This window comes from Anopheles cruzii, chromosome X, assembly GCF_943734635.1.
Source record: "Anopheles cruzii chromosome X, idAnoCruzAS_RS32_06, whole genome shotgun sequence".
Taxonomy (NCBI): Eukaryota; Metazoa; Arthropoda; class Insecta; order Diptera; family Culicidae; genus Anopheles; species Anopheles cruzii.
In genome coordinates this window covers 7,479,262-7,497,085 of record NC_069143.1, presented here as the reverse complement: position 1 = coordinate 7,497,085, position 17,824 = coordinate 7,479,262, and the positions used below count along the sequence as shown (strand labels likewise).

At 58.9% G+C, this 17,824-nt stretch overlaps 2 protein-coding genes across 2 annotated transcripts in view; one reads left to right on the top strand and one right to left on the bottom strand.

The window, feature by feature from the left end:
• The first annotated feature begins 641 nt into the window (after positions 1-641).
• Positions 642-4,023, top strand: LOC128269154 (basic salivary proline-rich protein 2). Its single transcript, XM_053006535.1, has 3 exons — positions 642-869; positions 1,001-1,255; positions 1,616-4,023. Exons 1-3 carry the CDS (start codon positions 846-848, stop codon positions 3,398-3,400), a joined length of 2,064 nt encoding a protein of 687 aa, XP_052862495.1. The 5' UTR covers positions 642-845; the 3' UTR covers positions 3,401-4,023.
• Positions 4,024-4,048: 25 nt separating this feature from the next.
• Positions 4,049-17,824, bottom strand: part of LOC128269144 (low-density lipoprotein receptor-related protein 2) — a gene marked incomplete at its 5' end in the record, with an annotated part of 29,564 nt that continues 15,788 nt past the window's right edge. The window contains 9 exons of the mRNA XM_053006524.1: positions 4,049-5,401; positions 5,487-5,791; positions 5,857-6,139; positions 6,220-6,381; positions 6,447-8,215; positions 8,297-8,609; positions 8,810-10,320; positions 10,384-10,790; positions 11,178-17,224. Coding sequence (XP_052862484.1) covers positions 5,160-5,401; positions 5,487-5,791; positions 5,857-6,139; positions 6,220-6,381; positions 6,447-8,215; positions 8,297-8,609; positions 8,810-10,320; positions 10,384-10,790; positions 11,178-17,224 — 11,039 coding nt within the window. The remainder of the gene's footprint in view (positions 5,402-5,486; positions 5,792-5,856; positions 6,140-6,219; positions 6,382-6,446; positions 8,216-8,296; positions 8,610-8,809; positions 10,321-10,383; positions 10,791-11,177; positions 17,225-17,824) is intronic.

The window sequence follows — 17,824 nt, the reverse complement described above, 5'->3', positions numbered from 1 at the left end:
ATGACGTAAGCACTTATCACTTGAGAACTGTCATTTTGAGGAATGTTGTTGTTTTTGTGGTTTTCCAAAAAAAACTCCTAACGCTGGCGCTTGGTGGATCAAGTGGGTAAACTCTGGGAACGAAGTTCAAATTGTGCACCTCGCAAGTTTATTATGGATTGAAGCAATTACGTGCTTTGCAGATTACACCGTAAGCTTGCGGTTGTGAAGGTTGTACCTATCCCTGCCCTGTGCCATAATAAAATGGTATGATTTTATAGCACAGCGCCGTGGCAAATGGCGGGAAAATATGGCACACTTTCAATCACACAAATTTGGAAATGCCTGCAATTTACAGGTTACGAAATGCTGCGTTCTGATCATTTCCCCTTGAATGTTGTACATGCACACGCTGAACTCTTGCAGAAGGTTCTTATAACAGAAATGCATGAAATAACAAATAAAAAAACGGGAATAATAATCCAGTCTTCGATGGTTCGCTTTAGATTGGGTTACCAACGCATTCGGTGTAGGCGTTGTTGGCGGATAACAATAAAGCTTGGCAGCACTGCTCGAAGTTGTTGGCAGCCCTGCTCGAAACTGGCATTCATAAGCAAGAAAGCGTAGCAGACGTACATTCGGAAGAGTTGTTTAGAGCGGCTACGATGATTGCTATTTTAGGTTTTCTCAACATAATCTGATAAACTTGTTTGTGCTTTCACTGTGTTTTACTTTGTAATAGTAACATCTCAACCACGTACGATCCGTGTGCACCGTTTGTGGAGTTAAATAACGAGGCAAAGTGCTTGCAACAATTCGCTACCGCGTCCCTACCGAAGGGTGGAAAACAAAAAAACCATTGAAGAATGTCGCTCTCTTACTCGCAGCAGGTAATTTCATGCTGGAACCATCCGGCTTGACAGACTGGCCTTCATTTATCATCGCATAACCTCACATTTTGCGTTTTGGTTGTGTTTTTCGTCCATATTCTATATTGCATGGTTTGTTGGTCTTTTGGCAGCACGGGGGCAACCGTGGACAACCACTTCTACCGGGACCGGGAGGATTACTGAGGGCGCAGCAGAGTGCGGCACCGAGTACGATGCATATACAGAAAATTTTAGACGAAAACGCAGGGCTGATTCAGACGATTCAGGAGTTCCAACAAGTGGGCAGATCCGCTGAAAGCATGTCGTACCAGGTGGCACTGCACCGAAATCTCGTCTATTTGGCCAACTTGGCCGATCCAACGCATAATATTCAATCTTTGCTACCGGTAAGTTCGCACTGTGTTACTTCATATTGTTGGTGAACAAAATTTTTCAAGTTTTTTTTTAGAAACTATCGATAATGAACTTCTTGACAGGATTTTAAAGTGTGTCGCAAAACCAATTTTATAAAAAAAGGTTGCATTATTTAGCAAAAACCAAAATTATAATTATTATACAGTCTAAAGATACAGCCGCCTGGCGTGGTTCGTGCAGAAGTTGATCCCCAGACCAGGTTCCAATGGTATTGAATTTAAAAATACCTTTTCCTATTCTATGTTCCAGTTGCCTAACAACCTTTGTTTGAGATAGGGACAAAACGAGATCTGTGTTCTCTCTACCATTCTCTAAATCGATCCTTTTTCTAGCCTCCACATATTCTTCAGTCGATGGGTAGCGTTCCACCGAACGCTGGGGTCGCCGGTCCGCCAACGCACGACGGTTCGATGATTGGCCCGGGACCGGGTCAGACGGGCATGGCCGGATATCCGCAACCCGGTGGAATGTCCGTCCAACCGCAACAACCTGCGGTTGGCCAGTCGCACGGCAGTAACGGAACGGGACCGGGAATTCCCGTACAGCATGCATCGCTCGGACCGCCGCAACAGTCAACTCAGGCCGGAATGCAGCCTCAGGGTCAGCAGCACAATCAGCTTCAACAGCAGCAGCAGTCCAACATTCAGGCGGCCCAGAATGCGGCCGCGCAGCACAATCAATCGCAGGCTTCACTGTTATCCCAATCAGGGCCACATGCCGGTCCAGGAGCCGGACAAACGAATAGCTACCGCAACGCAGTCCCAATGTCCCCGGCCGCCGCCGGCGGGAACGTCGGTGGGCAACACCAAGCACAGCAACCAAACTCGAACCAGCAACCGGGTGGTGGCGTACGTGGCGCTCCTCCTGGCTCTCAGCAACAGCAGCAGCAGCAGCAACAGCAGCAACAACCCACTAGCCAGCCGCTTCCCCCTCAAACCAGTGGCTATACTCAACGCTCTCAGCACAGCTCGTATAATGTGCAGCATTCGCACTATCCCGGTTATCCTCCGCCGAACCAACCATATCAAACGCAGAGCGGATATACACCGTACGGGCCGCCGAATCAACTGCAAAACTATGGTCCACCGAACACCAACTCTCCGCAGGGCTATCACCACGCAGGAGTGCTGCCCGCTTCGTCGAACGCGCAGGGTCCGTCGCAGGGATCGCCGTATCCGGCGTCTGGGCAACACCCGGGACAGGTTCCGACGGGCGGACCGCAGCAAGGTGGCTACCACCAGGTACCGCAGGGTGGGCCGAATGTTGGCTACGGACCTCCCAGTCAACCGCCAGTTCAGTATCCTCCGCAAGGTGGCCCAGGAGCGCCTCCGCCTCCGCACGGTTACCCGGGCTATCCGAACCCTGGTCCGAACGCGTACGGTCAGCCCCCAACCCAGGGCCCCTTGCCGCCGCAAGGCCAATCCGGCAGCTATCCCACCGTTAGCCAATCGACAGGCTATCCTTTGCCACAGTCACAGTACTCTTCCGGTTACCCGACGACACAGGCACCGCACGGGGGGCCGCAAAATGCTGCCAGCATCTCCACCAACGCTTCCGTCACCCTGAATCAACCGTCAGCAGCGAGCGCCGGCTCCGTGGCACAAGGACCGGGCAGTTACAACGCCCAGCAGCAGCAGCAGCAGGGAAATTCTCAAGTACAAACCTCTGTGGCCGGAGGAACTCCGTCACCCGTCACGATGCCATCCACGACATCGTCGGGCTATCTACCGCCACCGCCCTCTCACCAAGCCGGAGGCGCTGGGGCATCCGCTGGCCCGCCCCAGTCCTATAACGCGCAACCGGGATCCCAGCAGCACGGACAGCCCGGTGGCGGGTATCAACAGCAGCAAACAGGCGGCACACAGGGCGGCGGTCCTCAGCAGCCTCCGCCGGGGCCTCCGGGGCCCGGTGTTTACCCGCAGCATTCGCCCTACCATCAGCAATCGGGCTACTCACCGTTGCCCCCGCAGGGCCAGTACCCACCGCCGCAGGCGGCACCACAAGGTTACTCGCAGTATTCCCAGCGCCCACCCAGTTCCCAGATGCCACCGCCGGGCCCGCAAGTACCGCCCCCGCAGAGCTCCTACGGTTACGTTTACGGGCAACCGCCGCAGTAAAAAACGGCACAGGCTCTCTCTCGCTCTTCTGAATCTGTTTGAACTCACTTCTTTTCCGTTTTCTCGCTAACCGCGGCAGCAATGAACGCAGAAGCTAAGGGTTTATAACATTCCCGCGGCGCGGTGCTGTTACCATGGTCATGATTTCTTCCGATCAGAACAAAACAATGTCCCGTAGGCGATTTTGCGTTTGCTTTTGCCGCGGGGTTCCGTTTTAGCATTGATTTGTATTTTATTAAACAATAGTTGCGTCCTGGTAGGTAGAAATCATTTTACGTTTGAACCATGGCAATGTTATAAACCAGATCTTCTGTGCGGACAGAAAGATCTTGTGTAATATTTCATAATTAAACTTGAACATACTAGCGCACACCACAACAACAGGCAGATACACTTAGGCAGGGGGCGCGCAACGTCATTCAGGGTGCAATACACAGCGCGTGTGCAGCACGCGAAATGAGATTGTTTCGACCGTATCCATTTATGGTCGATTGCCGGTTCGCGCCTGATATCGCGGTCTTTGCCCGTGCGCCGTGCCAGATTTTCTTTTACATCATATCCCCCAACGCGATTACAAATAATTCCCCTTATTGCTTCATAATAACACAATCACTTGAATAAAAGTTACAAGTATCTGAACGATGGCTGCAGTGCGCCTAACCAAACCCTGTGTTAAAAAACGTGTTTCTTTTACGTTCTTTAACGTTCTTTTATGTATTCTCGAAAGAAAAAAAAGAGCAACGACATTTCTCGTCGACGGAGACGCGGGCGTTTTTACGGCCGTTCGGTGGAAAGAAGCGAGAAGGCGATGAGGTATGTTTTATGTCATATTTTTTTCGAAAACTAGAACCTTGCACTCAGCGCTAGTTCAGAGCACTACTAATTAACATTGTTTAAAATATTTTAGAACAACTATACTTGAGCTAAAAATCGTCCCATCTTCCCCATACGCACACACACACACGGTTTACTTTCCCGCGGTCGTTGGATTAGCCGACACCCATATATGCCATGGCTTCCTATAACTGTGTCCCCACCGTTGCTCCCTCCCCGTGGTGCTTCGCCTACTCCTACTTCCGGTCGGTCGTGCTGCTACGCCTGTCCTCTCTGTGCTTCCTTCCAAGCTGGCGGCGGTAAAAAAAAACCGTCGACGCCGTCGATCACTTTATCATAAATATTCAAATATTTAAAATTCAATATTAACACAAAGTTTCCATCAGCTTAAATATGTACAAAACCTAGTAGTCGTAGTTGCTTCAATTATGGACAATAACTTGAGTGCGCTCCACTCTCCATCCCTCTCTCTCTCTTTCTCTGTGTTTCTCTCCCCCTTCTCTTCTTTCTGTGTCTCACGAGGGGAGGGTTGGCCATCTTCAGCTCGTTTAGTGTTTGGGGTTTTTTTTTTTGTTTTTCAAACACCTCATTAGGATAGCGCTCCCGTTCGGTGCGTTCGGTATGGTAAGTTTTGCGAAACAATATTCTCTCTCTCTCTTTCTCTTTTCATGTCCTTTCTCCTCTGTGCGCGACACGCGTGTTTCCGGATGATTTGAGAGCTAGGCTCCACACTTGTGTTCTAACAGACCCATTCATTCATACACAATAGATGCTACAGACACACACACACATACAAACACACAGACTTACACGTGCATACAAACATTCGGCACAGCACATGGAAACGCGCTCCCCTAAACGCGAAAGCTGCGGCGGGGCCCTCTACCCACTAGCCAGCCGGCTGTTCGCCGCGTGTCCTGGGGCACTAGCACTCCGATTTGTCTTCCTCGACCAGAAGCTGCGTGTCCTTGCCGGTGTCGTGGGTGGACGGGTTGAGCTCCTTCGGGCGCAGGTTCAGCTGCGGTGACGTCCGGTGGGTGATGCTGCTCGGGGCGAGAATCGCCGACACTGGCTCGGAGAACGGACCGCTGCTGCCAATCGACGAGCCACCGCCGCCGCCCTTCTTGCTGCCCCCTTTGCCTACCTCCATCGGCACATCGTAGATATCTGTGTGTGTGTGGTGATGGATGGAATCGAAAAAGGGTTAGAGATCGCGAGGCACGAGGATCCCGAGACCCCACAATACACGTACCGGAAGAAAGGTCACCGCCCGCACCCGGATCGGTACCACCCTGGACGGCATCGTACATGGGGTTGCTGAAGTCCGTGTTCTTGTGGTTGAGCGTGTCCAAACTGTAACCATCGAGCGGTGCCCCGACCGGCAGCCCACTGTTGAGTCCGCCAGCGCCCGGTGCGCCCGGTCGGTGATGGCCGGGCTGGCCACCACCTGCGCCGCCAGCCCCTGCGGCTGCGGCTGCAAATTCGGCCGAACTGAACTCGACGTTCGTCCCCGGCCGGAACGAGACACTCTGCGACGAGCTGAGGCTGGGCTTTCCGCTGCAAAGAGAGGAGGTGATAAAGATGATCGGCGCGTGGGCGGGGGGCGGGGGGGCGGCACTTACAATGGGCGCTTTTTGACGACGAAGAACAGCCCGATGGCGACCCCGACCAGCATCACGATCAGGATCGGGATGAAGATGGCCGCCGCGCTGCCACCGGTGGAGCCGAGAATCTTCTCGCTGTACACCTCGCAGTGCGCCCCCGAGAACTCGGGCAGGCACACGCACACCAGCTCACCGGCGGTGGTGCTGCTGCTATCGCTGCCGCCGCCACCGCCACCCTCATGGCAAAGGCCACCATTCTGACACGGGCAGACCCGGGGCGCTGGTCGTGGCCGTTCCGTCGCTGCGGAAACGAGTGCGGAAATTTCAGGTTAATAAAGAAAGAGAGAGAGAGAGGGAGAGTGATCCAGCTGGTATACTTACGCGCATCACACACGACTTCGGTGGTGCTGCGGTGCGATGTGGGGACGGTGTTATCGGGGCAGGAGCAGCGCCGGCCGCCCGGTACCAGCAGGCACAGGTGCGAGCACGGGTTCCGGTAGCACGGGTTGTTCAGCGTGGTGTTGTAGCGCAGCTCGTGGTAAACTGAAAAAAAAAACGGGTGTGGATGACAGTACAGTCGACGCAGCACATCCAACGGCAGGGCTTACCTTTGATGCTGGACGGGTTGGCCAGGTTACGCTGGACCGTCACCTGGACGCCGCGCCCGAACTTGTCCTGGCGCAGCAGCTCGCCGGTGTCGCGCGTGATCCAGTACAGGCTCGACTCGAACACGTCGAGCGAAACCGGGTGCTTGAGCAGGTCGCCCTTTAGCACGGCCCGACGCATCGTACCGTCCGGTTTCATCATCTCGATCGTGTTCAGCTTCGTGTCGACCCAGTACACCATGTGGTCCTGCGCGTAATCGACCGTCAGCCCGGCCGGGTGCCGGATCGCTTCGGTGATGATCGGTCGCCGCTTGGAACCGTCCATCCACGAGACCTCGATCTTCGGCGCCGAGCCGGCGTCGGCCCAGAAGAGCCGCCCGAGCTGCGGGTCGAGCGCGATCGATGTCGGCACCTCGAGCCCCGCGTTCACCAGCGCCCGCCGGTACCGGCCGTCCGTTTTCGCGACCATCACGCGACCCCGCGGCTTCGGCCCGGCCCGATCCGTCTCCGCCCAGTACAGGTTGTCGGCGACCCAGTCGACGGCTAGCGCCGTCGGCTTCGAGTTGCCCTTCATGTTGAGGTCCTGCGCGAACCCAACCTTCGCCTCACCGTTCGCCGCGTTCACCATGTACGAGCGCTTGATCGTCTTGTCCTTGCTGTCGGTCCAGAAGATCATCTGCGTTTCCGGGTTGTAGTCGACCGTTTCGATGTGCTTCTCACCCCCGATCACCCCGAACTGGTGGTTCTGCCCCACGTCGTACGCCCGTATCTCCGACTCGCTCGACAGCACCAGCAGCGGATCGTCGCGCAGCACCCGGCACACGCCGGACACGCCGTCCGACAGCCGGAACCCGTCGCGGCACGAGCACGCGTACGTGCCGTTCAGGTTGGTGCAAATCTGCGAGCAACCGTGCGTCCCCGTAGCACACTCGTCAATGTCCGTGCACCGTTTCCGGTTCGCCGCGTCGATAATGAACCCGGCGTAGCACGCACAGATGTACCCGCCGTCCGTCAGGTTCACGCACTGGTGCTCGCACCCGCCCCGCGTCAACGCCGAGCAGGTGGCGGCGTGGTGACAACCGAGCTCGTCCGAGCTGTCCCCGCAGTCGTCCGCGTAGTCACAGATCTGCGCCCGTTCGATGCACTTCCGGTTCGCGCACTGGTACTGCGTGTACAGGTCGCACGGCTTCTGGCGGGCCGCGCACAGCGTCATATTGTTCTCGTCCGACCCATCGCCACAATTGTCGACCCCGTCGCAGATCTGGTACCGGGCGACGCACCGATGGTTCGCGCACTGGAACCGCCGCAGCGTGTCGCAGTTAAAGTTCGTGCACACGGCCGGCGCCTCGTCCGACGCATCGCCACAGTCGTCCGTTCCGTCGCACAGATCCGACGGCAGCACGCACAGGTTGTTGCTGCACTGGAACCGCGACTCGGGACAGTAGCGGCCCCCGGGGAACCGTGCCGGGCAGCCGATCTCGTCCGACATATCGCGGCAATCGCGATCCCCGTCGCACCGGAAGTACGCGGCGATGCAGTGGCCTGACGCACACTGGAACGTACCGTTCTTGCACTGGAAACCCTCGCACCCGTACTCGTCCGAGTTGTCACCACAGTCGTCCTCGTGGTCGCACCGCCACCGGCTCGAGATGCACTTGCCGTTGTCGCACCGGAACTCCGACTCCGAGCACTCCCGGTACCGGCCCTTGCACTGCGTATCGTTCTCGTCGCTCCCGTCACCACAGTCGTCGGCAAAGTCGCACATCCACTGCCTGGAAAATGAACGGGGATGGAGGGAATGCGTGTTTTAGTAGCCGTTTAGGAGGGGCAGAGGGAGTGGGGGCATCCCGTACCTTGGTATGCAGCGGTTGTTGCCGCACTTGAAGTCCGTTTCCGGGTTGCACTGTGGGCAGTTTTCCGGCAGCTCGTCGCTCTTGTCCCGGCAGTCGTCCTTGCCGTCGCAGAACAGCCAGCGCGGGATGCAGCGGTAGTTGGACTGGCCCGGGCACCGGGACCACCCGGTGGTGCAGTTCCGCTGCCGGCACATGTACGCCGGCTCGTCCGAGTCGTCGCCGCAGTCGTTGTCGAAGTCACACATCCACAGCTTCGGGATGCAGCGCCCGTTCTTGCAGCTGAACTCCGTCTCCGGGTTGCACGCCCGCTTGTCTGGAACGGAAGGGGAAGGTCAAGGAAGGAACAACGGTCAACCGGAAGCTACCGGCCCACTAAAGCACTTCGGAATCGGAAAAAGTTGTCTCGAAAAGATGTCTTTAATAAACATTCGACATAAAAATTCGGATAAATTTCTGGTCTCGGGTAAATTTCTGATAATCTTCTCTCTCAAAGTATAATAAAAAGGGACTTACGGCAGATGTCCGGGTCTTCGTCGCTGCCGTCCTTGCAGTCGGCATCGCCATCACACTTCCAGCTGTCCAGGATGCAGCGGCCGCTCGAGCGACACTTAAAGTCCGACACCGGGCACGGCAGATCGCAGTTCTGCTCGTCCGTCCCGTCCCCGCAGTCGTCCGTCCCGTCGCAGATCGTGGTCGAGGGCGTGCAGTTGCCGTTCCCGCACTGGAACGTGCCGGCCCGGCAGTGGCGGGCCGGGCAGCTGTCGGCCGGCTCGTCCGACCGGTCCTGACAGTCCGGCTCGCCGTCGCACTTCCAGAACCACGGGATGCACTTCTCGTCCGAACCCCCGCACCGGTGCTGGCCGCTGGTGCAGTTCGCGATGCACGTCTTCTGGTCGCGCGCCAGGTAGAACTGGTTCGGGCAGGCGCACCGGTAGCTCGGGGCGCCCTCCTCGATGTAGCCCTCCACGTTCAGGTAGGTCGACTCGAGCGGCGGCGCCAGCAGACACAGATGCGTGCAGCCCCCATTCCCACCGCCGGCGCATGGGTTTGCGAACGCCACCTGGCGCAACGGGTGGCTGATGTGGATGTCGTACGGCCGGTGCGTCGTGTTCCGCACGATCGTGTAGTTCGCGCCGGTGAACTTGTTCGCCCGCACGATCGCCTTCAGGTTCCAGTCGGTCCAGTACAGGCTGTCGTCGAAGATGCTGAGCGCAAACACGTGCGGGACGCGCGCCCCACTCAACACCACGTGCCGGTGGCGGCCCTCTAGGTCCGCGAACGCGATATAGTCGAGATGCGCGTCCGCCCAGTAGATCCGGTCGGTGAAGTAATCGATCGTGAGCGCGTTCGGCCACGCAATATTATCCTCCCACGTGAGGATGCGCGTAAAGTTCGACCCATCCATGCCCATCTTGGCGATGTACGCCTGTAGGTGCCAGGACGTGAAATAGAGGTACCCGATACCCGGGTGAACGACGATGGCACGTGGATCGACCACACCGCTACGCAGCGTTCGCCGGCGTGTCCCGTCCAGCTCCGCCACGTCCAGGTTCTTCGAGTGTCGATCGAGCCAGTAAAGCTTGCGGCCAACCCAGTCGATGGCGATCCCCTCGAGGCCGTGCGAATCATGCTTGATCACCGGCACCTTCTCGATCCGCACGTCCTCCACCAGCGACCCGAAGCTCGACCGGAAGATCGTTTTCGCCGTCACGTCGCAGAAGTACATCTGCTGCTGCTGCATATCGAAATCGATCGCCACCACGTTCATGAGGTCCTGGTGGATCAGGTTGTACTGCCGCCCGTCGACGGACATGTTGCGCACGTAGTACTTGTTGCTGAAGATCAACCACGGTACCGTGCGGTCCTTGCGCTTGCACGTGTGCTCGTCGTTCTGCCGCTCGTAGTACCGCTCGTCGCACTTGCAGTAGTACCCGCCCGGTGTGTTCGAACAGTGCTGCGAGCACACGCCCGGCGTCTCGATACACTCGTCGATGTCCGCGCACGCCTTCCCGTCCTCGAGCAACCTAAAACCGAGGAACCGAGAGAGTTACAGGAGCCGTAACCATACTGGTCGTAGCGGTACTTACTTGTAGCCCTGGTTGCAGTCACAGTAGTAACCGGTCAGCGTGTCGACGCACTTGTGGCCACACCGGTGGATCTCCACCTTCGCGCACTCGTCCACGTTGCAGTGCAGCGGCTCGTCCGACTCGTCCGCACAGTCCGGCACCTTGTTGCACACCAGCTGGTAGTCGATGCACTGGCCGTTGCTGCACCCAAACTTCCCGTCCGGGCAGGTCGTGTTCTCCTTTCGGCACCCGACCTCGTCCGAGTGGTCGCCGCAGTCGTCCTCGCCGTCGCACCAGTACTGGTTCCGGATGCACTTGAAGTTCTGGCACGTGAACTCTTGCGGTGTGCACGTCTTGTACTGGCTGTTGCAGCTCTTGCCCTCGTCCGACCCATCGCCACAGTCGTTGTCGTGGTCGCACACCCAGCCCTTCCGCAGCCGCGACAAAAAGAGAGAGAGAGAAAAACAGTTCAGTTATTGAGGGGGCGTTTTTTGTGTTGCGATTTGGATCTTCTGTGTTCGTGCTTGTGGTTTACGCGGGTTAGGAAGAAGGTCGAAGATCGAAGGACGAGCGTACGACAGAATAATAAAGTAAAACAAAATTAGGGTGAAATTATGGCAAAATATAAGGCTAGCTAAAAAGTTATCCCATATTTTGGCGATAAATGCCTTCAGGGATCGATATCTTGTGCAGTATCGATCGTACAATTTCAAGTTTGTGCTCGTCTTAAGAAAATGCTGTCACTATTTTTTGTTTACTCCATTCAGTTGTCTTCTCCCGGGGTTCCACAACTCGCCCGCCCCGCCTGCTCTCACCTGGTTGATGCAGCGCCCGTTGGCGCACGTGAACTGATCGTCGGCACAAGGCGCCGGCGACGGGCAGCTGTGACGCGTCGTGTTCTCGTCCGCTCCGTCCACACAGTCCGGATCACCGTCGCAGATCCACTTGCGCGGGATACACTGGGCCCGCGCCCACGCCTTGTTTTCGTCGCACGTAAACTCCGTATCCTCGTCGCACTTCCGATCATTGCACTGGTGCCGCCCATCCTCGTCGCTATTGTCCAGACAATCGTTGTCCCCGTCGCAGATGTAGATCCGTGGGATACAGTTCCCGTTGTCGCACGTGAACAGATCCCCGAAGCAGGTCCTGCCCTCCGATTTGCAGTACTCGGGCGGTTCGTCCGCTCCGTCCCCACAATCGTCGTCCCCGTCGCAGTACCAGGTGGCCGGAATGCACCGGTGGTTCGGGCACCGGAAGCTGTTCTGCGGGCAGGTCCGCTGGGCGCAATGGAGCGGGTTTTCGTCCGACGCATCCCCACAGTCATTGTCCCCGTCGCACAGCCAGTACGGCTCGACGCAGATGTTCGTTCGGTCGCACTTCAGATGGTGCGCCGGGCACGTCGTATTGGTCGGGCACCGCTCGTGCGTCTCATCCGACGTCCCGTTGTCCTTGCAATCGTTAATCCCGTTGCACACCTGCGCGGCCGGGATGCAGCGCCCGTTGCCGCACGTAAACTCACCCTCCACGCACGGCGGGTAACTGCAGCCTTCCTCGTCCGAGCCGTCCTTGCAGTCGTTCTCGTGGTCACACTTCCACGACCGGAAGATGCACCGCCCGTTCGCGCACCGGAACTCGTTCGGTGCGCACGAGTGGAACGCACAGTACCGCACGTCCTCGTCCGACCCGTCCCCACAGTCGTCGTCCCCGTCGCAGGACCACATCCGCGAGATGCACTTCCCGTTCTGGCAGTAGAACTTGCTCGCATCGCACGTATGGTTCCGCGGCGCACACATCCGCCCCTCGTTCACCGGCTTCGTCGTGTCATCGCACCGACACTCCGGTTGCCCGGCCGGCCCCGGGTGACAGCTCTGCGCACAGCCCCCGTTGTGCTGCAAGCACGGATTCGCCCGGCACTGCTGCCGCTGCGCGCTGTACACGTGGATGTCCCGCGGCGAGTCCTCCAGCCGCTTCACCAGTTCCACCACGTTCGCGCCCGTGTGCTTCTCCGCCCGGTACACGCCGCGCAGCTGCAGATCCGTCCAGTAGATGTAGCTCCGGAACACGGTGATCGCGAACGGGTAGATGGTGGCCGCGATCAGCACCTCCCGGTCGCGCCCATCCGGCAACCGGGCCCGCTCAATCTTCTCCCGCACCGCGTCCGTCCAGTACAGCATCCGTTCGTCGTAATCCAGCGCCAGCCCGCTCGGCTGCGACAGATCCCGATCGATGACGGCCCGCTTCAACCCACCCGCCATCGTCGTGCGGAAAATCTTCCCCGACGTCCCGAACCGCCCCCAGTCGGTGTAGTACAGCGTACCGTTGCACGGATCCAGCACGATCGCCCGCGGTCGCTCGACCCGCGCAATCATCACCAGCTCCGTGCCGTCCGTGTTCATCGCGTAGATCGAATTGTTCGAACTGTCCGTCCAGTAGATCTTCCGCTGCGTCCAATCGTACGCAATCCCCTCCGGGTTGATGCCACGCGTCAGCACCGACGTAATGGCGGACGGCCCACCAACCGCCCCCGCGGCGCCCGGTTTGTCGGCCCGCAGGTACGCAATCTTGGCCCACGGGCGGATCTGCGTGAAGAACAGCTTGTTGTCGGCGTAATCAAAATCGAGCCCCACCACGTTCGTGAGGTTGACGACGGGCGCAAACGGGACGGCGGTCGAGCTGGGATCCAGGTCGATTGCCCGGATTTCGGTGCGCGTCGCAAAGATCACGTACTCGTCGGTCGTCTCGCAATGCCGCCCATCGGCCGCTAGCCGTCCGACCGCACAGTCACACCGGAAGGAAGGTTTCACCGGACTGCCCGCAGTCACTCCACCGGCTTCCAGTGGCGCTGGCGCTAGGGCGAAGCAGAGCTGCTCGCAGCCACCGTTTCCGAGCCGCCGGCACGGGTTGCTGTCGTCCATCGGTTGCTGGGCGATGTCGTAGATGGTGATGTCCCGCAAACGCGGCAGATTCGTGCGCAGCCGCTCCGGTAGTGCCCCCGTCGATCCGTTGGCCGTCGCAGCCACCGGAAACTTGGACGCCCGGAAGACGGCCTGCAGGTTACGGTCAACCCAGTACACGTCGGCGGCGTGCACCGCGAGCGCCATCGGGTTGGCGAGGTTCCGCCGGACCACCTGCCGGTTGCCGCCGCTCCAGGACACCTTCTGGATCGTGTCGAGCTTCGAGTCGACCCAGTACACGTCGTGCGTCAGCGCGTCCACCGTCAGGTCGCGCGGGTTCGAAATCCCCGACGTAACGACCGGTTGCCACTGGGACCCGTCCAGCGCACACTTGCCGATCCGCGGGTACTGCCCGTAATCGATCCAATACAGGAGCCGCTTCACCGGATTCACCGCCAGCTCGCGCGGTGCATCGTTTGTCGTGCGGACCAACACCTTCCGGTGCGTTCCATCGAGCCACGCCACCTCGACGTAGTTTTCGTGCGGAAACACGTTCGTAAAGTACAGGTTCCCGGCCACCCAGTCGACGGCGAGCCCTCGCACCCCGTTGCTTCCGATACCGTCGCGGATTACGTGCTCCAGCTCGGTACCGTTCGGGCGCACCCGGAACACCCCGTTCCAGTGGCCCCGGTTGTACTCGACCCAGTACACCCAGCCCTCCCGGTACAGCACGTCCACGTGCAGGATGTGGTGGCCGGGTCCGGCGATCGGTACCATCGCTTCCGCCGCCGTCGCAGCGTTTGCGCCCCCGGCCAGCAGATTGTAGCCCCGGGCGACATCGAGCTGCGCCACGACGGCGAACGATTTGTACGGCGTACAGGCGACCTCATTCTCGCGCTTGTACCCCAATCCGCACAGGCAAACCCGGGCGCCACCCGCCCGCGGCACACACAGGTGCTCGCAGCCTCCGTTGCTCGCGGTACACGGGTGCGCCGGGGGTGCCGTTCGCTTCCGGAAGATCACCATACTGCGCAGATCCGGTTCGTTGTCCAGCAGCAGCCGCGCATTGTCCCCGTTCGGTAGGTCCACCCGGACCAGCTTCTCGTACGTCGGGTCCAGGAAGTAAAGGCGCGATTCGTGCACGTTCAGCGCTCGGGGCCGTGCAATGCCACCTTCCTCACCGAGCACGGTGCGGCGCGTGCCACCCTCGTAAGCGAGCGCATAGATCGCGGGTGGATACTGCGCACTGTAGTACACGGTGCGCCGCTCCGCATCGACCGTGACCGATTCCGGGTACTGTAGCGCATCGTCCAACACGATCGGTTCCGTGCCGTCCAGATTGACGGCCGCCAGTTTGGTCGGTACACCGAAGCCTCCATCATCCAGCCAGAACAGTCGGCCAGCGGCCGGATCTAGGGCCAGCTGGCGTGGTTTTGCGACCGAACCGCGTGTCCCATCGTTCGCTAGCACCACCGCCCGGTATCGTTGCTTCCCATCGACGCTGATCGCGGCCAGGTTCGAGGCGAGTCGATTGCCCACGTACAGATTGCGGCCGATCCAATCGAACGCCAGGGTGTACGGTGCTCCGACGAGGCCTTCGCCTGCACCCAGGAACTCGGTCCGGTTGCCACCGCCCCCGTACGGTGCGGAGTAGATCGTACAGTTCGCTTCGTCGTCGTTCGTATCGTCCCCGGGTGCGGCGTTGCCGCTGGTGGTGGTGGTGGTGGTGGCACGGGTTCCGCTTGCCTGCACCCAGAAGAGCGTTTCACCCTGCCGATCGTAGTCGAGCCCTAGACCGGCCTCGATGCCGACGACGGGGAGGAGGCCACTCGATCGCACGTCACCCCCGTTGAAAGGGACGTCCACGATCTGGTTGCCCCGCAGCAGCACGATGAATGCGTTCTCCTCCACCACACAGCGTCCGCCGGGGCCATCGAGCAGGCGGTAACCGGGCCGACACTTGCAGCTGTAGCCGGTCGAGGCGGACGGGCTCAGTAGGCACATGTGCTGACAGCGGGGCTGCTCCACACCTTCGCCGGTGGCACACGGGCTCGGGTAGAGTGGCTGGAGGGACGGGTGGTGTACGTGGATTGAGAGCGGCTGCGAGATGAGGTGGCTGACGACGGTTTGGTTGGTGCCGCGGTATTTGTGCGCCGACAGTACCCGGTTCAGCTGCCGGTCCGTCCAGTAGAGCGTGTCCTCAAACAGCGACAGGGAGTGAGCGTGCAGGAGGTAATGGCTCGCCGCTAGCACCTGTTGCCGGCCCGTGCCGTTGTAATAGCAGAAGTCAATAAAGTCAAGTTTCGAGTCGGCAAAGTAAACGCGCTGAGTCGCAACGTCAAGCGTCAGCCCGTTTGGCCAGTAAATCTTCGTTGAAACGATCGTTTCACGGAGCGTCCCATCCATTCCGATACGCTCGATGCGCGGATGTTCGCCCCAATCCGTCCAGAACAGCCACCGGGCGCCCGGCGCCGGATCCAGGCACATCCCGCGCGGTTGCGTAATGTTCGCCCGCACCAACACCAACCGGCCGGTGCCGTTTTCGTGTGCCACCTCGATCGTGTTCAGTTTGCTGTCGAGCCAGTACAGGTTTTGGCCGATCCAATCGTACGCCAGGCCCTCCACCAGATCGAGGCCCGTGGTGATAAGTTCCTGCGGTTCCTGACCGCGGTCAAGGCGCGAGATACGCTTCAGTTTCATATCGCTCCAGAAGATGGTGCCCGTGTGCATGTTCGAGGCGGTCGCCACCACATTCTCCACGATGATCGGGACCCGCTCGAGACCCTGCTCGCGCAGATCGGCCACCAGGATCGAGTGGCGGTTCGAGATGATGAGGAACGCGGCCGGGTGGTTGACCGCCTTGCACGTGTGTTTGTTCGGCTCCAGCAGATACCCGTCGACGCACGAGCAAAAGTACGAGCCCTTCGTGTTGGTGCACCGCTGCGAGCACAGGCCCGGCGGGCTGCACTCGTCCAGATCGCGGCACGTCCGCCCATCCGGTCCGAGCTCCTCGCCCGGCGGACAGATACAGAGCGCCCCGAGCGGTGTCTTCTGGCAGCCGTTCGTACACAGGCCCGCCTGGTGCTGACACTGAGCCAAATCGCAACCGAGGCCCTCATCCGCACCGTTCGGACAATCCGGTACATCATCGCACACGGCCGTCAAGTTGACGCAGCGCCCCGTTACACCCGGACACGGCCACTGGCCGTGTGGACAGCGGACCGGCGGTGCTACGCATGCGTGCTCCACACCCTCATCCGAGCCGTCGCCGCAATCGTCGCGGCCGTCGCAGATGTACGACTTGTAGACGCACCGACCCCCCGTCCGGCACTGGTAGAAGCCGGGCGGGCACGTAATCCGGCCGCACTCCTCCTCGTCCGAGTGATCGTCGCAGTCGTTCGAACCATCGCAGTGCCAGGCGAGCGGGATGCAGACACCGGACGCCCGGCACCGGAAGTGCTTCTCCAGATTGCACTGGTTCGGCTCGACCGTCGGGCAGCCGAGCTCGTCCGAACCGTCGTTGCAGTCCGGAATGCCGTCGCACTTGTACGGCTCCTCGACGCACTGGCGCAGGTCGGCGCACTTGAACTGGTTCGCGAGGCACGTGATCGGCGGGCAGTCCTTCTCGTCCTGCTTGTCGAAACAGTCGTCGTCCCCATCGCACACCCAGCTCTGCGGGATGCAGTGGCCGGTGCGCGGGCACGTGAACTGGAAGTACGCGCACGTTTTCTCCGCACAGAACGGGCCCTCGTCCGAACCGTCGCCGCAATCGTTCTCGCTGTCACACTTCCAGATGCTCGGGATGCAGCGGCCGTTTTCGCACGCGAACTGTGACGCAGCGCACGTCACGTTACCGCACTCGAACTCGTCCGAGTGGTCGCCACAGTCGTTCTCCTGGTCGCACCGGAAGTTGAGCGGGATGCAGCGGCCCGATTTGCACTGGAACTCGTTCGTCCCGCACGTTGGCTCTGTAGGTGCGGAGGAGGAGGAGAGGAGAGATTCATAAAGATTTTTGTGTGATCTCCGGGACCGGGCCGTACTTGAGGAGACATTCGAATGACATAAATGGGTGGGGAAATCCAAGAAAGCCACTATTTTGCACGTGTGAAATTCAAAACATTAAGATGTTAATGAGAACCGATTTGCGTCAAAAAGGCAATAGCCAAACATATTAGGAATAAGTTAACGTTAGTCTTGTGTTGTGTAAGAATCGAGTGAGAGCCCAAGCGCGCTGGGCCACTCACCGGCAAGAGTCAGCGCCGAGCCGATAATCGATCGTTATCAATGTTAAGCGACCGATGGAGGAGACAAATTAGTATAAAAAGGGCAGAGAATTTAATAAAAAAAAAAACCGGAAGAGTAAAACGAGTCACACCGTACGGATCGCTTGTTGTCCACCAGGGGCAACGTGCCCTTAGCTAGAGCAGCTTAGCTTAGAGCAAATAGAAACTTATACAGTGGAGTTCGGAATTTAGGGTTAATCGTTAGGGGAATTCGGGTTAATCGTTAGCTCCTGGGCGATACTACGAATACTATCATGTCGATCACATTTGATTACTTCCATTGTT

Coding starts and splice junctions, on each gene's coding strand:
- LOC128269154 (XM_053006535.1), top strand. CDS start 846: ATGTCGCTCTCTTACTCGCAGCAG. Junction 870..1,000: donor CGCTCTCTTACTCGCAGCAG/GTAATTTCATGC, acceptor GTCTTTTGGCAG/CACGGGGGCAACCGTGGACA. Junction 1,256..1,615: donor ATATTCAATCTTTGCTACCG/GTAAGTTCGCAC, acceptor TCCTTTTTCTAG/CCTCCACATATTCTTCAGTC.